Genomic DNA, 17902 nt, shown 5'->3' with positions numbered 1-17902 from the left:
ACCATCAATATGCTTTTAACTTAATTCAACCAGATGAGATGAGTAATTTACTTAAATTTCAGCTGGCTAAAAAGCATTTGGTAGACGAGATTACAGTAATTTAAGTGACCATATGCTTAATAATAGAATATTAGCATTATTGAGTTTGGAAACTAGATAAAAAGGTACATACACATGTGATGCATATGTGACACTGTATTGGTGTCACATGTGATACATATGTGACTGGACAGATTATAAATATAGTATGAAGAATCGACTAAAATTCAATTGATCATGAATTGATTGACGCAAACAAATTCTGCATATGATGTAATTTAAAACTGTTTGGTCCAAAATATGTTTTTTCTTGAGAATATGGAGTACATTAAATGCAATGATTTACAAACAAAAAAAATAAAAAACGTTTTCAAAGGAATGTTCATATAAAATGTATCTGATATAATTCAAGTCCGTTAAAATATAAAATATATACAAATATCTCAAATCAAGTATCACAAATATATTTGGTTGGCAAATAAATTTAAGTAATTTTAATTGATACATAGAGAAACGACATAATATTCAGATATCCAGAAAAACAATAAATTAATAAAAATGTTTATCTTGCAGAGCTTCACCGGTTCACATCAAGGATTTTAGGACGCGATAGAGAGCGAGTGTCTGTAAAGATTGCATCATTTTTCTGTCACAGGTAAGCTATTTATATTTTACATCACCAAGATAAATACAAACATTTTAGTTTTCTATTAGTTGCTAAAAATAATATATATCAATAATTTGTCTTTTTAGTTCCATCTTTTAAGCTTGGTTCTCACTAGAGAAGCAACACAAGGACGTAACTCAACGTACAGTATGTGATTTGAACAATCACAAGCAATAAAATATTTAAACTGTCCCTTTTCATTAGTCAACTCGATTGCGTTGCTTCTACGTTCTTGCGTTGAGTCTCTAGTGGGAACCAAGCTTTAGAAGTACCTAAAACACACCCCTTCTAAATTATTCCTCACCACTGCCGTTCAGTAGCAGCCTATTTCACATATCTAAATATAAATTCAATAATTTATCTGAGTTTCTATATAAATTAACGTGAATCAACTTACAAATAAGATATTTTCTAAAAATAGCGTGAAACATATATCAACGATTGTTTTACAAAAATTGCACATTATTTAACTGAGTATTCAGTAGAAAATTATAATAAATCACAATTTGTTACAAAATGTTCATCATATTCCAATCGCATTCCTTTTGATTAAAGGTAACCATTTATACACCTGGGTGGGATACTCAAACAAAACTATTATTTGTAAGTGTAGCACTGTTGAGTATATTTTTGGTACAGGCACTGCAGCAATCAAACTATTTTATATTAGTTTCCGTTTCAGTTATTTTAATCCTTTGCAATATAATAAAAAATGATAATAAAAAGATTACCAAATCCCAGCTGCTGTGGTGAACAGATTATCAACATTGAATTTTAAACAGCTGTGTTTGCTTCAAATTCCTTTTCCTACACCTTTCGTGTTAAACACTGTGTTTAAAAGAGCAGTTTGTGTTATACAACTAAAACTAATACCTGAAAAATACAAAGAAAATATCTCTTTTAATTTATGAATTTTTTCTTATTCTTAACTGTAAAAAGAAACTGATGAATGAAATAGTAAGGTATTGTGGAGTCTGTGGGTAGCTGACTTATTTGAGTAACATCGATGTATTTTGTTTAAACCTGCTCCTGCCCAGTATATACTGTATCGATTTAATCCGTCAAATAAATAATTAAACGAAACAATATTTAATAAATGTAAATAATTGAAGATAATTTTAATACAGAAAACATGTAATGTGCTTATTCAACAAACCTATCATTATTTATCAATCAGTTATGGCGCACATTAGCATACCATATTTGAATCACTAGATAAATGGTGTGTTTGTCTGGGAGACATATGTCTTAATTGAGAAAACCTTGCCTAAAAAATCTATGCTATCTTACCCATGGTAATGAAGATTGCAGCGATGTTCGTACAGAGATCCCTGTCGTCGCGTGGATACTTGTCGTCATTAAGTAACATATAGAATACATTGACATAAACAGCGCCACCAAGTAGACCGACTAAAATCATATAAGCTGGCAAGATGGACACTGGTAAGTATTTATACTGTAAAGATAAAATAGGAACATGATTATTACTAATTTGTATTGACGTAATTGGAGTTGGTAGCATAGGTAGGTTGGGATCATACTTGCTTTCCAATTCCACAGTCCTTGGTTCGAGACAGAAATTTTAATAACCACCATGATTTAAAAACTAATGTGTATTGACTTATTAGCATAGCATGGGGATCAACATGCTTTCTTTCTCAGAACTAGACTTTAAACGTTGGTGTTTTTAAAGCACAAACTTACTTTAATATCCACAACCCACACTACCATATTGATAATCTGTATACATGTTAAGATTCCAATTTTTCTGATTGGCAAGATTTGTACTGAAGATCTAGATGCAAACAAGGCAGCCTGCCAAAGAAAAAAAGCAACAATTATTCTTTCTTTTTGTCTTCTTGACTTAAGCTCTGTCTACACTATCAAACTTTATTATGTGACAAAAAAATGTGATGTGCCCTATATATGGACATGATGACGTCATATCACTACCATATTTTGGTATATCCCTACTAAATTACTAAACTAGTTTGATAGTGTGGACAGAGCTTAATAATAAGGTACAGTATACCACTGATGACGGATGAATGACAATATTGTATACATATCCATTTATTTACAACAAAAATGTGACGAACAACTAATCCTTACCTGATAACACAGTTGCAATGAGGCGTAAAGTTCTGGGCAACTTTCATCATACTCTTTGTCGTACCTTACGCGTGATGAAGCTATACGTATAGTGTATTCACAAAAGGTACATAAACATAGCTATAGAAAAAAATATAAACCAGTATATTAATAACAATTCATCTTGGAGTATATATATATATATATATTGTAGGCATAGTCTATTCAGAACTGGTCTCCCATTGTTATTGTCTCAACTTTGTTGGTCCTAGCTTTTGGAGAAATCATCCTCACATTATTTGATCATCGCCTCGTTGAAATATAACCTTTCATCATTCACCAAGTGCCATTATTTGTACCATTACACTCATAAACATTCATTATTTGTATAACAATTCATCTTGGAATATGTATTATATGTATGGCATATATATGTAGGCATGGATTATTCAGAACTGGTCTCCCATTGTTATTGTCTCTCCCTTGTCGGTCCTAACTTTTGGAGAAATCATCCTCACATTATTTGATTGAGAGAAATCAGGACACTAATCAATAACAATTCATCTGGGATGTATTAATGGTTTATTCAGGACTGTTTATAGTCTTCAATTGTTATTTGTCTTTAAATTCAATTTAAAGAACATTTATTAACGTCCAAAAGACAAAAAGTAACACAAAACAACAATGACAAGAGTTGGTCATCATCACATTATTTGATTGAAGTAAGCTTTGACACTGGTATTCATAATGTGTTTCTAATGGTAACAATTAATTTGGAAGTTTTTGGATCTTGAGAAAAGCTTGCTTTGAGGAGAGTGTTGGGATAGTATCATGTTACCAGTTCATTACCTAATCGATTGGTTTTAGATTTATTTAATATATCTTAAGCTCTCTCTACATACACTATCAAACTAGTCTGACAAAAAAGTGTGACGTTTCAAAATATGGTAGTGATATCATGTCATCATGTCCATATATGGGAACGTCACATTTGTTTGTCACATGAAGATTGATAGTGTAAACAGAGCTTTAGTTTTCATCATCAGGATGTTGTAGGACAATGTACACTCACACTTAACGCTAACCAAAAGATTTGCTTCAAACATATCCACATTCTGCGAACCGTCGGCCGTATCTGTTCATGCCACGTTTCCATAATACTTGTTTCTGTCGTAATGCTAGACGTCTCATAATCACCGCATTGATGGTATAAAATAGCTAAAATGAAATTATCAATAATATAATAATACCACATTTATATAGCTCCCTTTTCATGAGTAATCATGCTCAAACACGCTTCACAAGCATTATACCCCGGCCATTTTTTTTGCATCAACACGTATGGAAACATACTCCCATAATGCAGCTAGTAATAAGCACAAAGTTGTGTCTTGATCTAACCGGGTACCCATTTTATACACCTGGGTGGGGAGAGGCAAATATAAATGCCTTGCCTAAGGATACAAGCAATGCGGCGAGAGTTGGAATCGAACTACGACCTCATGATCGGTAATCCAGCATCCAACACACTGCGCTACATGCCCTCACTCAGTAAATAAAGCTTGTCATGATTTAGCCGCATTGGAGTTGTAAAAAAGGTTCTAAATTACTAACATCTTAACACGTACCATTTGTAGAGTCTAAAACTGCTCTGTGACCATTCTCTCTATATCGGCCATTAGTACTTGTATGATTTTCTATAGAGGGCGCACTGCCTGCGTAGTCACGTAAAGTCCGTGGACTTCCAGGTTTTTGAATGATATATAAGTATGCAACCCAATAGAGCATGATACCCGGTAACATGGTTAGGAAAGCATATCTGAAAATAGTAAATACAAAAGTATGAGATGAACATTCAAATAGATCAGTAAGGTTCCAAATATTAACATCCCCCCGCCCCCCACCACAAAAGTGAATATAAAGCATAATCTTAATAGTTTTACTCAGAATGGTAACATGTTAAATGTATGACAAAATCTCAAACCGTGCCTCTTTTCTTTAACCGTTCTTGGTTCCATTGATGTTGGGAAAGGGTCTGATAAAGCTTAACCCAGATAACACACTGAGCTCTCTAAATATGTTTTATGAGGCTCTGTTGAAACTGTTGTTTAATATTAAAGATGTTATGATATGTGAAGGTATCTATTCATCATCAAAAGCAAGCAAGTACATTTCTGAAGTACATTTCTGTAGTAATTAGTAATGTATATCACATTTTTTTTTTTTTAATTGCGAAACTGAAACATTAATTAAGACAATTGAAACTTACTTGTTTAATTTATCACTTAAATTTTCTATTTCCTTTCCTTTCATTATTACTGCACAACCTATACATACAAAAATAATATTTTTTTTTTAAAATTGAAAGTTATTTCAACTCATTATTCATCAGAATTACACACAAAAAATGTATGTTTTCTGAATGTAACTTACCAAATATGACATACATTCCCGAGCCAACTAGTCCAGCAAATCCAGTGCCACTGGACCAGGCATTTACAAGCCTACTGTCAAAACGGCTCAGGTACCCAAGCGCAACACTAACAAGAAAAACAACAACCATTAAGCTCTGTCTACACTATCAAACTAGTTTGACAAAAAAATGAGGTGCCCAAATGTGGTAGTGATATGACATCATTATGTCCATATATGGGCACATGATATTTTTTGGTCACATAAAGTATGATAGAGCTCATGGAAATAATCTTCTCTAAATAACTGCAGTCTTGGCTGTTTAATGTCAGTGATTTATTCCAATGCCTCTCTCAATATGAACGGTACACTGTACTTGCTATCATGTGTCCATAGCAAAACTGTATTTCTTTCAGTTTAATTTAATTTACTTTCAAACATTTTTCAAAATAATAGATTCCAAATAAATGCTTACTTTTCACCAAAGGCAGCACTGGCACCCACAAATACCTAAAAAGAAATAACAAAGTTTGTAAATTCCAAGCAATTTAGTTTTTTTATTTTATTACTACTTTTTATTTTATTTATCACCACTAATAACGGTAACACAATTCACCAATTACAGAGTTGAAATAAAAAAATAAAAAACCCAATTATAAAAATGTAAAAAAGTTTAAATCTGATTAAAACTAAATATTGTTTTAAGGAAATTGTATTGATACCAAAAATCAGCAGATATAGAGTCTAATTATGAAGCTTAATAACCAATTATACAGTCATTTTGGAAATTACCTCACAAAAACAAAAATAAATAATTGAATATGAAACTTACAACTGAACATACTGCCAATGGAAAGTTATAAGCGTATGCTATGCCACAAATTCCTATAAAATTGAAACAAACAAATTATAATTATTATGCTAAAAATGCATTTTTTTATTTTGTGTACGCTTGTTTCAATTTTGTTTAATACTTTAAAGGACAATATTATCTAAAATTAATGAATAAAATTTAGTAAAGCTTATAATAAAAATAAATGTTTGTAATAAAAATAATGTTTATAATAAAGCTTATAATAAAAATAATGTTTATAATGTACAGTATGATTAATATTTCTCTCCCAGCAATTTAATACTATCATGTGATTATCACATGACCAAATCAGGTGACTTTATATTTCTTAGGACATATTAACTGAATACAAAACACAAGGTCACAAGTGTTTGTTTTTTAGGAAACCGTTGGAGGAAGTAAAAATGGAATTTCCAAGACATCAAATCCATCTTTTTATATCTATAAACGAACCGTTAAAAATTTGTATTGTTCAAAATATGTTTCAATTTCAACACCTTTATATTACTTACCTAGGGCCATCAATATCCCATTGATAAAAAATCTGATTCCGTACGGAACCCTCAGAAGTACAAATGTGTTTAGTACTGCAAAGAATGCAAAAGGTCGCAATAATAATATTTATTTTAACAATCTCTTTCACTTTCAACACAATTTGGTCAATTTATAAATTCTCTCGTTTTAGGTTGTCTTTATTATTTTATGTGCGAGTATATTGTGTATCTATATGAAGGTATTTGAGGATATGATCGGTATCTATGCTCAAACACATGGTTTTACTAGGGTCACTTTACTATTAATACAGTCAACTCTCTGATAAAAGACTCTCCAAATCTCTGTCAGATACAATATCAAACATTATGTGACAAAAAATGTGATGTGCCCATATATGAAAATGATGATGTCATATCACTACCATATTTGGGTATATCACTATACAATATTTGGGCACATCACACTTTTTTTGTCAAACAAGTTTGATAGTGTAGACAGGAACTAATTCCAGAAACAGAATTTGATTCTAAAGTTCCAAATTATTTTCTATGCATGCATTCTGAAAAAATCATAATACAATTTTTATATTAACAGTTAAACCGAAAGTAGAATATATTAACTCTATCTTAAATTCATTATTTATTCATGTAAATACTAAGGCCTTTATGAATATTAAACAAGTTTGTTCACATTCATTTTAGTGAGGGTAATAATCTGTGTAATATTGATTAAACAATTAGCATACAAAAAAAAACAAGATACCATGCAGAGATCAAGGTTTCTATATGTTAGCAGCATCATTACTGTAGACATACATACTAACTGTAAAAGAGCTAAAATACTAGAAAAAAAAGTAACATATCTTGACTTACATTTCATAATAATTGAGGCAGAAATGTTGGCTCCATATATCATACCTATAAGATTTGTTTTCCCATAACTTTAAAAAAGAAAGTGTTTTTTTAAACAAAGGGCTCACTATTATAGTGCAGAATTGTATTTATTAATTCAGAGAGTTCAAAAACTAAAGGAAGTACAGTATAATATAGTGTACATTTTAAACAAATACTGTACTTGGGGACAATGTACAATGTCTTACAATTATGCAAGGAAGTACAATCTAATTCAGCTTTTAAAAAACCTTTTCTCCAACTTTCGAGGTAAACGTAACAGTAAATTACTGCAACTAAATTACCGGATGGTTTAGAATGGCAGAATGTATATGATTAATGTACAATATTAACTTACTGTTCAACAATATCCCTAGATGCACAGTTTACAACAGTGTAAGGCAGAAATGTTAATAGGCCAAGGATGAAAAATCCAATCTAAGAAAAATCAAAATAACCGATAATATAAAATAAAAAGTGGATACAAATGAAATACAGAAAATTCTTCCAAATAAACTAAACATTTTAGAATGACTACTACCAAATATTTGCCCCTTTCAGGAAGTATGAATACTGACCCTACTTCTAGTCGAATAGCGAACAATATTTATTTCAGTATTTGTCTCTTCCGTTACTTTACGCAACAAAGCGCCACCTTCATCATCCTTTGACACACTGTCTTCTTCGTGTTTCTCCGGAGCAGGGTTTGTTTCCATCCTGGATATCAGTGTCACGATAATAACCGTCTCTAACTAACACTATCCTGGATCAGCGTCACGATAATAACCGTCTCCAACACTATCCTGGATCAGTGTCACGATAATAACCGTCTCCAACACTATCCTGGATATCAGTGTCGCAATAATAACCGTCTCCAACACTATCCTGGATATCAGTGTCACGATAATAATCGTCTCAATCACTATCCTGGATATCAGTGTCGCAATAATAACCGTCTCCAACACTATCCTGGATATCAGTGTCACGATAATAATCGTCTCAATCACTATCCTGGATATCAGTGTTGCGATAATAACCGTCCCCAACACTATCCTGGATATCAGTGTCACGATAATAACCGACTGACGTTATCACACAGTGTATGTTACGGATGTGTACTCGGCTTACTTTTTGCTAGCCTCTAGTGTTTACACTCTACTAACTTAAGATCATAAACCAACTCTGAATGAGGTTCACTTCCATGCTTCACTGATCTTGCAAAGATCAATGAACCATGACATAATAACAACTTAAATCAGTCACATGGTTGAATCTGGGCCAAACAGATTTCATACAAAAGGTATACATATTAATATAATGTATTAATAAATCTGTCTTTACCAAGGAATTTATAAAGCCTAGGGTACCTGCATGTGGGAAAAAGGTTGACCTTGGTCAGATGAACAAAATGCAATAAATAAGCTCTTTCTATTCGATTCCTTTACCATTAATTAAACTACTATATTAACTAATTATATTAATATTATATTAATTAGTAGGCTGGTCACTACTGACTTGAAGTAGAGCAGTAGCTAGCAGCATATGTAGCGTGTGTAGGGCCCTTCTATATACTAGCTAATACTAGTAGTAGTACAATAAGGCATAGCTAGACAGAATAGATACTAAGATCAGATAGGATAAGCCTACTTCTTGCCAGTACCAGACACATTTTTTTCGTTTTTTTTTTCTACAGAAGTGATTAACTTTGTTAAAACTACAAAATGGCATATTCAAAGTTTGATTTTTTTTAATGTTCATTTTTCATGTTTTTGGGGGACAATACATCTTTAAAAATGTTTTGTACATAAATAATACAACAACAATACAAATGCTAATATAGCCTATCATAACTCTCGGGAATTGAAGAAGCACTGCCAGCTGGGCCTATGTCCCGTACCCAGCATACCTCTAGGCTAGCTAGGGCTGCTCGTTGGTTGCCTACTGTCTCCCTAGCTAGCGTAGGTAGGCCTAGTAGTACTACTAGGTAGCCTTGGCCTAGTAGTGGCTGGCTAGAGTAGAAGTAGGGAGGCCTAGGCCTAGACTATAGTAAAATATAGCAGCTAACCAATTATATTATTATAAAGAGTATTACTTGCATACTATGAGTCAATACATATAGCTTAGATACATATGCGCAACTATATCATTAAAACATTTAAACACAAAAACTTACCCAATTTCTACGAGAATAAGTTTCAGCCTCCGCCATATTTCGCTCTGACGTTAGTAGGCTTAGGCAGAATTTGTTTCTCTAGGCGTAGGCCTAGATTAATGTCTTATTTAATTTTGTAAGTTTTGTATTTTATTTATTTTATGAGTTAAAAAATATATTTTTTAAAGTATATTATATATAGACATTATGAAGTAATAACTAAAATTAGCAAAGTAAAATTAATATTATTTTTGCTGTCTGCTAAATGTAGTCTGCTACTTCTGCAATTTCAATCATTATGTTGGTGGCGCACTAGCAAATTTGTCATCTATAATTTTATGGTTAATTCTGACATAGGCGGGGACAATGGAAAAACTTCGGGAAAAATCTCTGCCTATGATACCTACCTGATCTATCTCAGATGAACCGCGAAATGTAAATTTTATAACATTATTTTTCACTATTACGATATTGTTCCATATTTCTATCTTATGAAGATATTATAAAGAGTTTTAAAACAAAATTTCTGATTTCATCGGTAGATTTTCAACTCAATTTCAATTGTACGCGATCAAAGTAATTTCCGGGTTCACGATGAGTTCACAGGTTCACCTTGTAACTATCTGGTTTTTTTTTTTTTTTTTTTTTTTTTCTATATTTAGGCAAATTGCCAAGGATAACCATAAGCAACTAAGTTAGTTTTTTGTTTATTTTCGGATCGGACCGCGCGTGTAAAGATACAGTAGTTTAAAAAAAACCCGATGATATACGCCATAAAGCATCGGAATATATTGTGGGGTTAGTATTATAAATTTACATAGGGAGATGTGATGATAAGACATTTTGTTTAAAATCGAATGAAATCTCGATAGCCGAGTTGGTTTTATTGAGTAAGCTGGCAGGATCGGAATAACTGTAGGCAGCTATCTGAGTCCTGTTAGGACCGGGATGTCTGCCCATGTTGCAAGCCGTCTAAAACGGAAGTTATAGTTTCAAAAGATGTTTAAATTAAATAATCTATTAATTATTAGGATGGTATTTATTTGAATAAACGCCTCCCCGATAAAACATCACTTTGAATAATGATTTAAACATTTATACACACACAGTATTGTATTATATTTATAATAACACAATTACACTATTTGTAGTAGAATTCATCGCAATTTTATCTACAATTTATCAAGCATTTGTTATTCTTTTTTACCACTCTTCAAATCCATTAGAGGATTTTATTTTATTATAAATGTTACCATTTTATTAAAGCTAAAACATGAGTGAGTCATATGGCCGAGCGGTTAAGGCAGGGGCGCTGTTTACCGTACCTAAAGAGCCAACAACAACATCGGCAAGGGTTCGAGGCCGACTCGCTCCTAGTTCTGGTGGTGGAACAAGTCTTCTCGGAAAAGGACTATAAACCGTAGGTCCAGTGTACACAGTTATAACCTGTGTGTACTTTAAAGAAACCCAGTTCATTATTCGAAAAATAGTAGGGGGTTACCCCGGTGAACTGGTTCACACAATAGCCCCTGTATCAGGGGGATTACCACCTATCTGATAGGACAGTGATTAATTCACTATTGGTAATCCTTGGCCACATTGCCTAAAGACATAAAATAAATAAAATAAATAAATTAAAGGCATATCCCTCGAATAAGCACCTCCCTCAAATGAACTCCGCCTGTACACCTCCGCCCTACTAAACAATAACACTACTTTAAAATGTTATTAATCATCTAAGACACTGTGAAACAGTAGGTTTAGTTTTACGAATGTCAACCATTTTTAATAATGGTAACCGAAAGAAAACGTACAAAAGGAGAACGTCCTTCTAAAACATTTTTACCCGAGGTATTAGCATTCCAAGAACCATCTTCTTCTTCCTAGAGGGGGAGCGAGCGAAGTGGGCTCACCATCTAGTGTCAAAAATGCACACCCGTGGACACGCAGAGGACTTCTCCAATAATTACCTGTTACCTGAGTTTGTGACCGTTTTATCATATTTTAAATATCTTTCAACAAGTTTTCCAACACACAGCACAGCAGGATTTCGTGCATGATAATAGCTTAATCATTTAAACGAAATATTAATATACGGCTGTATAAAACTCTGTCTACAAGTTCAAACTGTATGTGACAGAAAAATGTGATGTGCCCATATAATAATGGACATGATGATGTCATATAATCATATTAGGGAATATCACTACCATATTTGGGCACATCACACGTTTCTTAGTCGCGTGGAAGTGACTCTATAGTTCACTATGTCGGTCGGTCGGTCTGTCGGTCTGTCGGTCCGGTATCACTATGCGTTTTATCGCTTTCTGACCTTATCTTGATATCAGTTTAATCTAGCTAGGTCAATTTTTCACAGTATATTCCTTATGGCCAGGAATCGATGTGGTTATGTTTTCACGGTGCGCAATAAAAAATTACGTGGTCTACGCACGATTTAACGAAATCACGTTTGTAATCATATCTTCACAACCATGAATCACAATTAAATAAAATTTGGTACTCATAAATTTCAGGGCATAAATCATCATATGGCAATACAATTACGTGCGTAGCGCATGTAACGCATGCGTACGCGCGCTTAAAATTTTCAAAATTTATTTTCGATGAAATAAGAGTACGTTTCAGGAAATTTTAAGCGTTTACAAAATTGCCATGAGTGCGCATATTTTTGCGCGCGCACTGCGCGTTAAATGTTGTTGCGCACTCTTTTTGCCCGATTTCTGTTTTCTTGACTTACTTTTCAACTCTAAATTACGTTATACGAGCACGTCAAAAGTGACAGGCTACGCACGTGTAAATTAAAAAAATATAAATGTTTTTAAACATTTCAACATTTTTAAACATGTTCAGTAATTTCGGTCAGTATAATTCACTATGTCGGTCGGTCGGTCTGTCTGTCTGTCTGTCGGTCTGTCTGTCGGTCTGTCTGTCTGTCGGTCCGGTATCACTATGCATTGTAGCACTCGACTTAATGGCTGTTGGCCTTGTTTTTTATAGTTTAGACAGAGCTTTGGGCTATATAATAGTATTTACAGCAGAAACATTGGTAATGTTTGCATAAATAATAACTCTTCATCATCATTTTTATTTTTTTTTTAATTGAACTTGGTGAAATAACGTGAAGATTTGACATGCGCTATTAGAACGACTGGGTTAATAACTTATTTGATTGACGCTTAATTAGTAGCCTATGTCAGTATCCATTGTCTTCATGAAATGTGAACGTGTATTAGTATACATAGCAGTCATCGGCCGTGCTTTAGCTGTAAAACTTTGGTAGCCTACCTAAAGTAAGTATGATCAGTAATCATAATTTAAGTGTGTGGATAGATCAAGCCTGTGAACTTGTCAAAACGGATCGGTTCTTCGTTTACGTATTACCCATCCTCTATACACTTTGTACCTTTGCAGTTTTATCAAATGGATTAGTCTTGGTTTTGATTATAGCTTCTAATAGACTTCGTAAAATGCAGAATGTTTTTATAAGTTTACTTGCTTTTGCTGATGCTACCGGTTCTTTTCTTATTCTACTCTCTTACATGTTCTTGTTGCTTAAACTTGAAGAATTATATTTTATAATATGGCCTTTCATGAATGTTGTAATGATGATATCTATTTTGTCAATCACGTGTGTCGCTATTGACCGTTATATTGCACTCGTTTGGGCGCCGATGAAATATCATCTTATTGTCACCAAGAAAACTTGCCTCATTGCTGTGATAATTATCATTATAAGCCAAATTGCTGTTATTTTTGTTGTTGGTTTTTGTCCAATATGCATCAGTACCGTCACATCAGTGTATCTCACGGTTAACGCAGCTGTTTATTTTGTGATTTACAAAAGCATTAAAAAACACAGAAGAAATATTCCAATGTCAACAACTCACCGTGCAGACGCATCTCGGAAGATGATAGCAACGTTTTGTATAATTGTGGGTGTGTCAAGTGTAACATGTGGACCAATGTGTTTGTATAATATCGTCAACATGAATGATGAGTTTACTATTGAACCAATCAAGGAAACACTTGTTGTGATTTGTGTATTACACTATCTGTTAGCGATTAACTCTTTTGCAAACCCGATCATTTACTGGTTTCGGCTTTCTAACTTTAGACAAGCTGCGAAAGAAATAATTTCAATTCAATGTAAATGACCACAATGTTTGACACATTCAGGCCTAGATACTGTTTTCTCTCCTTTCTATATTCCTAAACAAACCATGTGTCACACAGAACAATATGCAGCACTACAAATTAAATTTGTGATGTTATTGATAGATGTCAAATTATAATCACCATGATTGTACAAAATATTGATTTTATGCATAAGGATGATTCTGATCTGGGCATGCTCAAATGCAGCTTGAATCGTGACGTATAACACAGAAAGTGTTTTTTTTGTTCGAAAGCCAAAGAATTTCAAAATTTATCGACATATGGAAGAAACCAAAGCATAGTTTAAAAGTGTTTTCTTTTTGTTCGAAACTCAAAGAATATAGAAATTTGAAAAAATGGAAGAAAGTAAAACTAGTTTAAATCTAACTTCACAAGATCTGGATAATGGTGTTGACATTATCAATGGATTCATTGTATACTTGGTACTGATCAACGTGATGTGTGTGTTTTCAATTCTCGCCAACAGTTTCGTGTTGTTTTTAATCTTAGCGACCAAAAAGCTTCGAAGAGTGCAGAACGTCTTTGTAAGTTTATTGGCTTTTGCCGATGCATCAATTTCATTGTTTATTATACTGGTTTACACACTGCCATTCAATCTCTTTGTAATGTATATACTACACGTATGTTTAGCGTTATCACATTGTTCTATTGCATGTATCGCTATTGACCGTTATATTGCACTCGTTTGGGCGCCGATGAAATATCATCTCATTGTCACCAAGAAAACTTGCACAATCGCTGTAATCACTGTTGTAGTTTTTAAAACCGCCTTCATCGCTTTAGCCAGGGATGTATATTTCATATTGGCTATGCCCGCAATAATCTACATGATTCTCAATACAACGCTGTATATTACAATATATAAGACCATTTGTAACAACAAGGGTTGTGTTTTATCCACACAAAAACTTAAAAGGGGAAAAAAAATGTTGATTACATTTTGCGTAATAGTTCTTGTGTTTGATATAACAAACGGACTAACACTTTTAATTCACAGTGTAGGTCTGATATTTGTAGCTTCTACAGATGATGCAACAACTCATTTTTTATTATATTATATTTCTTTCTGTTTGATGTCTGTTAATGCTCTTGTAAACCCAATCATCTACTGGTTTCGACTTACTGAATTTAGAAAAGCAGCGAAGGAAATGGCTTGTATTCAAGTTGGCTAAAGACGGGTGTATATAATAAAGTTTGATCAAATCAAACCCAGTTTAAATTTGTGAAAAGAAGAATGATCATAATCAAGGAACTACCAGGATAAGCCTGTTACACATAATTAAGAAAGAAGGAAGGTATAGACTTTTCAATAATTAATTCGCACGCGAAGATATAGACTTGTCAATAATTAATGCGCGCTCAAAGATATATTAATTTATGAAATCTGGATTGCAGATGAGTGGAAAATGTGGGCAAAGCGAGATGTTCTAGACGTAGGACCAATAAGTCTAATTCTTAACACTGAGCCTTTCTTTAAGTATGCATTACCAATATTTTACGCTTTCTGCATAACCTCATTTCTTTCAAATATTTTTGTTTTAATTTTAATTATATCTACTAAAAAACTTCGTAAGAAGCGCAATGTTTTTATTAGTTTGTTGGCTGTATCTGATGCTAAAAGTTCAGCTTTTATCGTTGGTAACGTACCGTATGTCTGTTTATTATTGAACTGGTACACCATTTACATTTACTATTTCATGACTACGTTACTTTTAATATCAATTTGTTCTATTGCATGTATCACTATTGTTCGTTATATTGCACTCGTTTGGGCGCCGATGAATATCTTAATGTCACAAAGAAAACTTGCCGCGCCACATTGCTGTGATAATTATCATTATAAGCCAAATTGCTGTTATTATTGTTGTTGGTCAAATCAGTACAGTCACGACGTCAGTGTATCTCACAGTTAACGCAGCTGTTTATTTTGTGATTTACAAAAGCATTCAAAAACACAGAAGAAATATTCCAATGTCAACAACTCACCGTGCAGACGCATCTTGGAAGATGATAGCAACGTTTTGTATAATTGTCGGTGTGTCAAGTGTAACGTGTGGACCAATGTGTTTGTATAATATCGTCAACATGAATGATGAGTTTGCTATTGAACCAATCAAGGAAACACTTGTTGTGATTTGTGTATTACACTATCTGTTAGCGAATAACTCTCTTGCAAACCCGATCATTTACTGGTTTCGGCTTTCTAACTTTGACAAGCTGCGAAAGAAATAATTTCAATTCAATGTAAATGACCACAGTGTTTGACACATTCAGGCCTAGATACTGTTTTCTCTCCTTTCTTTATTCCTAAACAAACCATGTGTCAAACAGAACAATATGCAGCACTACAAATTCAATTTGTGATGTTATTGATAGATGTCAAATTATAATCACCATGATTGTACAAAATATTGATTTTATGCATAAGGATGATTCTGATCTGGGCATGCTCAAATGCAGCTTGAATCATGACGTATAACACAGAAAGTGTTTTTTTTTTGTTCGACAGTCAAAGAATTTCGAAATTTATCGACATATGGAAGAAACCAAAGCATAGTTTAAAAGTGTTTTTTTTTTGTTCGAAACTCAAAGAATATAGAAATTTGAAAAAATGGAAGAAAGTAAAACTAGTTTAAATCTAACTTCACAAGATCTGGATAATGGTGTTGGCATTATCAATGGATTCATTGTATACTTGGTACTGATCAACGTGATGTGTGTGTTTTCAATTCTCGCCAACAGTTTCGTGTTGTTTTTAATCTTAGCGACCAAAAAGCTTCGAAGAGTGCAGAACGTCTTTGTAAGTTTATTGGCTTTTGCCGATGCATCAAGTTCATTGTTTATTATACTGGTTTACACACTGTCATTCAATCTCTTTGTAGTGTATATGCTAAACGTATGTTTAGTGTTATCACATTGTTCAATAGCTTGTATCGCTATTGACCGTTATATTGCACTCGTTTGGGCGCCGATGAAATATCATCTTATCGTCACCAAGAAAACCTGCACAATCGCTGTAATAACTGTTATAATATTCAAAGCCGTGTTCATCGCCTTAGCGGAGGGTTCAACTTTTATATTGGCTATGTCCACAATGGTCTACATGATTCTCAATACAACGCTGTATATTACAATCTATAAGACCATTTGTAACAACAAGGATTGTGTTTTATCCACACAAAAACTTAAAAAGGGAAAAAAAATGTTGATTACATTTTGCGTAATAGTCCTAGTGTTTGATATAACAAACGGACTAACAGTTTTAATTCACAGTGTAGGCCTGATATTTGTAGCTTCTACAGATGATGCAACAACTCATTTTTTATTATATTATATTTCTTTCTGTTTGATGTCTGTTAATGCTCTTGTAAACCCAATCATCTACTGGTTTCGACTTACTGAATTTAGAAAAGCAGCGAAGGAAATGGCTTGTATTCAAGTTGGCTAATCATTAACGTACTACGCGTACGAGTAGTACCGTAGCTACCATTACTATAAAGTCGAATTTAATCACCGATCAGTTTAAATTGTGGAAAGAATTAAAGATGATCATATTATAAAACTAAAAAAAAATGCAGTCGAGGGAACGGTTTAAACCGTGGTTCCTACTAGCACTTGACGCAAGGAAGGCAACTAGTTGACCGCTGGGCGCAGTTCGAATATTGACGATCAAGTTACTACTTTGCGCGTAGTAGGCCTACGTCATTGCGTTGCGTCCTATATTGTCATGGAAACCAAGCTTTAGAAGATCAGAAAGAAACAAGATTGTTGTTTTTTTTTTCAAGGAAGATTGAATTATGTCAATTAAGCCTGTATTCCTGTCGACGTTAAGTTGCGTTGAGTTTAAAATCGTTAAAGTTGAAAATAAAATAGCGGTGTCGATGATCGAGCCGGACCGCTAATATTTACACATTTTTACGCGATCGTTTATAGTTTCTTGGTTCTAATTCTTTCGAGCGTTGCTGGGACACGCGGGCGTGAAGTGGCGCCGGAAAATCCAATCGAACGCCAATGTTTCGTTTTCACGCGGCTACGCACATATCGATTGGCGCATAGCCGCGTGAAAACGAAACATTGATGTTCGATTCGCCGGACCGGAACCGTGC

General features: G+C 33.5%; 2 protein-coding genes across 3 annotated transcripts; one reads left to right on the top strand and one right to left on the bottom strand.

The window, feature by feature from the left end:
* Positions 1-70: 70 nt before the first annotated feature.
* LOC140055346 (battenin-like) lies at positions 71-9656 on the bottom strand. Of its 2 annotated transcripts, XM_072100667.1 has the most exons (14): positions 9621-9656; positions 7806-7885; positions 7430-7497; positions 6575-6649; positions 6042-6094; positions 5685-5719; positions 5231-5337; positions 5067-5124; positions 4426-4616; positions 3870-4015; positions 2819-2938; positions 2411-2521; positions 1997-2162; positions 71-1579 (listed from the first exon to the last, which is right to left on the bottom strand). In XM_072100667.1, exons 1-14 carry the CDS (start codon positions 9654-9656, stop codon positions 1500-1502), a joined length of 1326 nt encoding a protein of 441 aa, XP_071956768.1. In that variant the 3' UTR covers positions 71-1499. The 2 variants fall into 2 exon arrangements, with proteins under 2 accessions (XP_071956768.1, XP_071956769.1); XM_072100668.1 differs by lacking the exons at positions 7430-7497; positions 7806-7885; positions 9621-9656 and adding an exon at positions 7320-7338.
* Positions 9657-16363: 6707 nt separating this feature from the next.
* LOC140054850 (melanocyte-stimulating hormone receptor-like) lies at positions 16364-17244 on the top strand. The gene has a single exon (XM_072099945.1). The coding sequence runs from the start codon at positions 16408-16410 to the stop codon at positions 17242-17244; it is 837 nt and encodes a 278-aa protein (XP_071956046.1). The 5' UTR covers positions 16364-16407.
* Positions 17245-17902: the final 658 nt, after the last annotated feature.

The sequence above is a fragment of the Antedon mediterranea genome, chromosome 7 (genome assembly GCF_964355755.1).
Source record: "Antedon mediterranea chromosome 7, ecAntMedi1.1, whole genome shotgun sequence".
In the NCBI taxonomy this organism is placed as follows: domain Eukaryota; kingdom Metazoa; phylum Echinodermata; class Crinoidea; order Comatulida; family Antedonidae; genus Antedon; species Antedon mediterranea.
This window is presented reverse-complemented; position numbering and strand designations above follow the sequence as displayed.

Bases quoted from the DNA above. Each gene is read 5' to 3' on its own strand.
- LOC140055346 (XM_072100667.1), bottom strand. From the start codon at position 9,656: ATGGCGGAGGCTGAAACTTATTCTCGTAGAAATTGG. The intron at 4,617-5,066 runs GTAAGTTTCAAT...TACTATTTTCAG, and splicing joins TTAAGTGATAAATTAAACAA to ATATGCTTTCCTAACCATGT. The intron at 1,580-1,996 runs GTAAGATAGCAT...TGTATTTTTCAG, and splicing joins TGCAATCTTCATTACCATGG to GTATTAGTTTTAGTTGTATA.
- LOC140054850 (XM_072099945.1), top strand. From the start codon at position 16,408: ATGGAAGAAAGTAAAACTAGTTTAAATCTAACTTCACAAGATCTGGAT.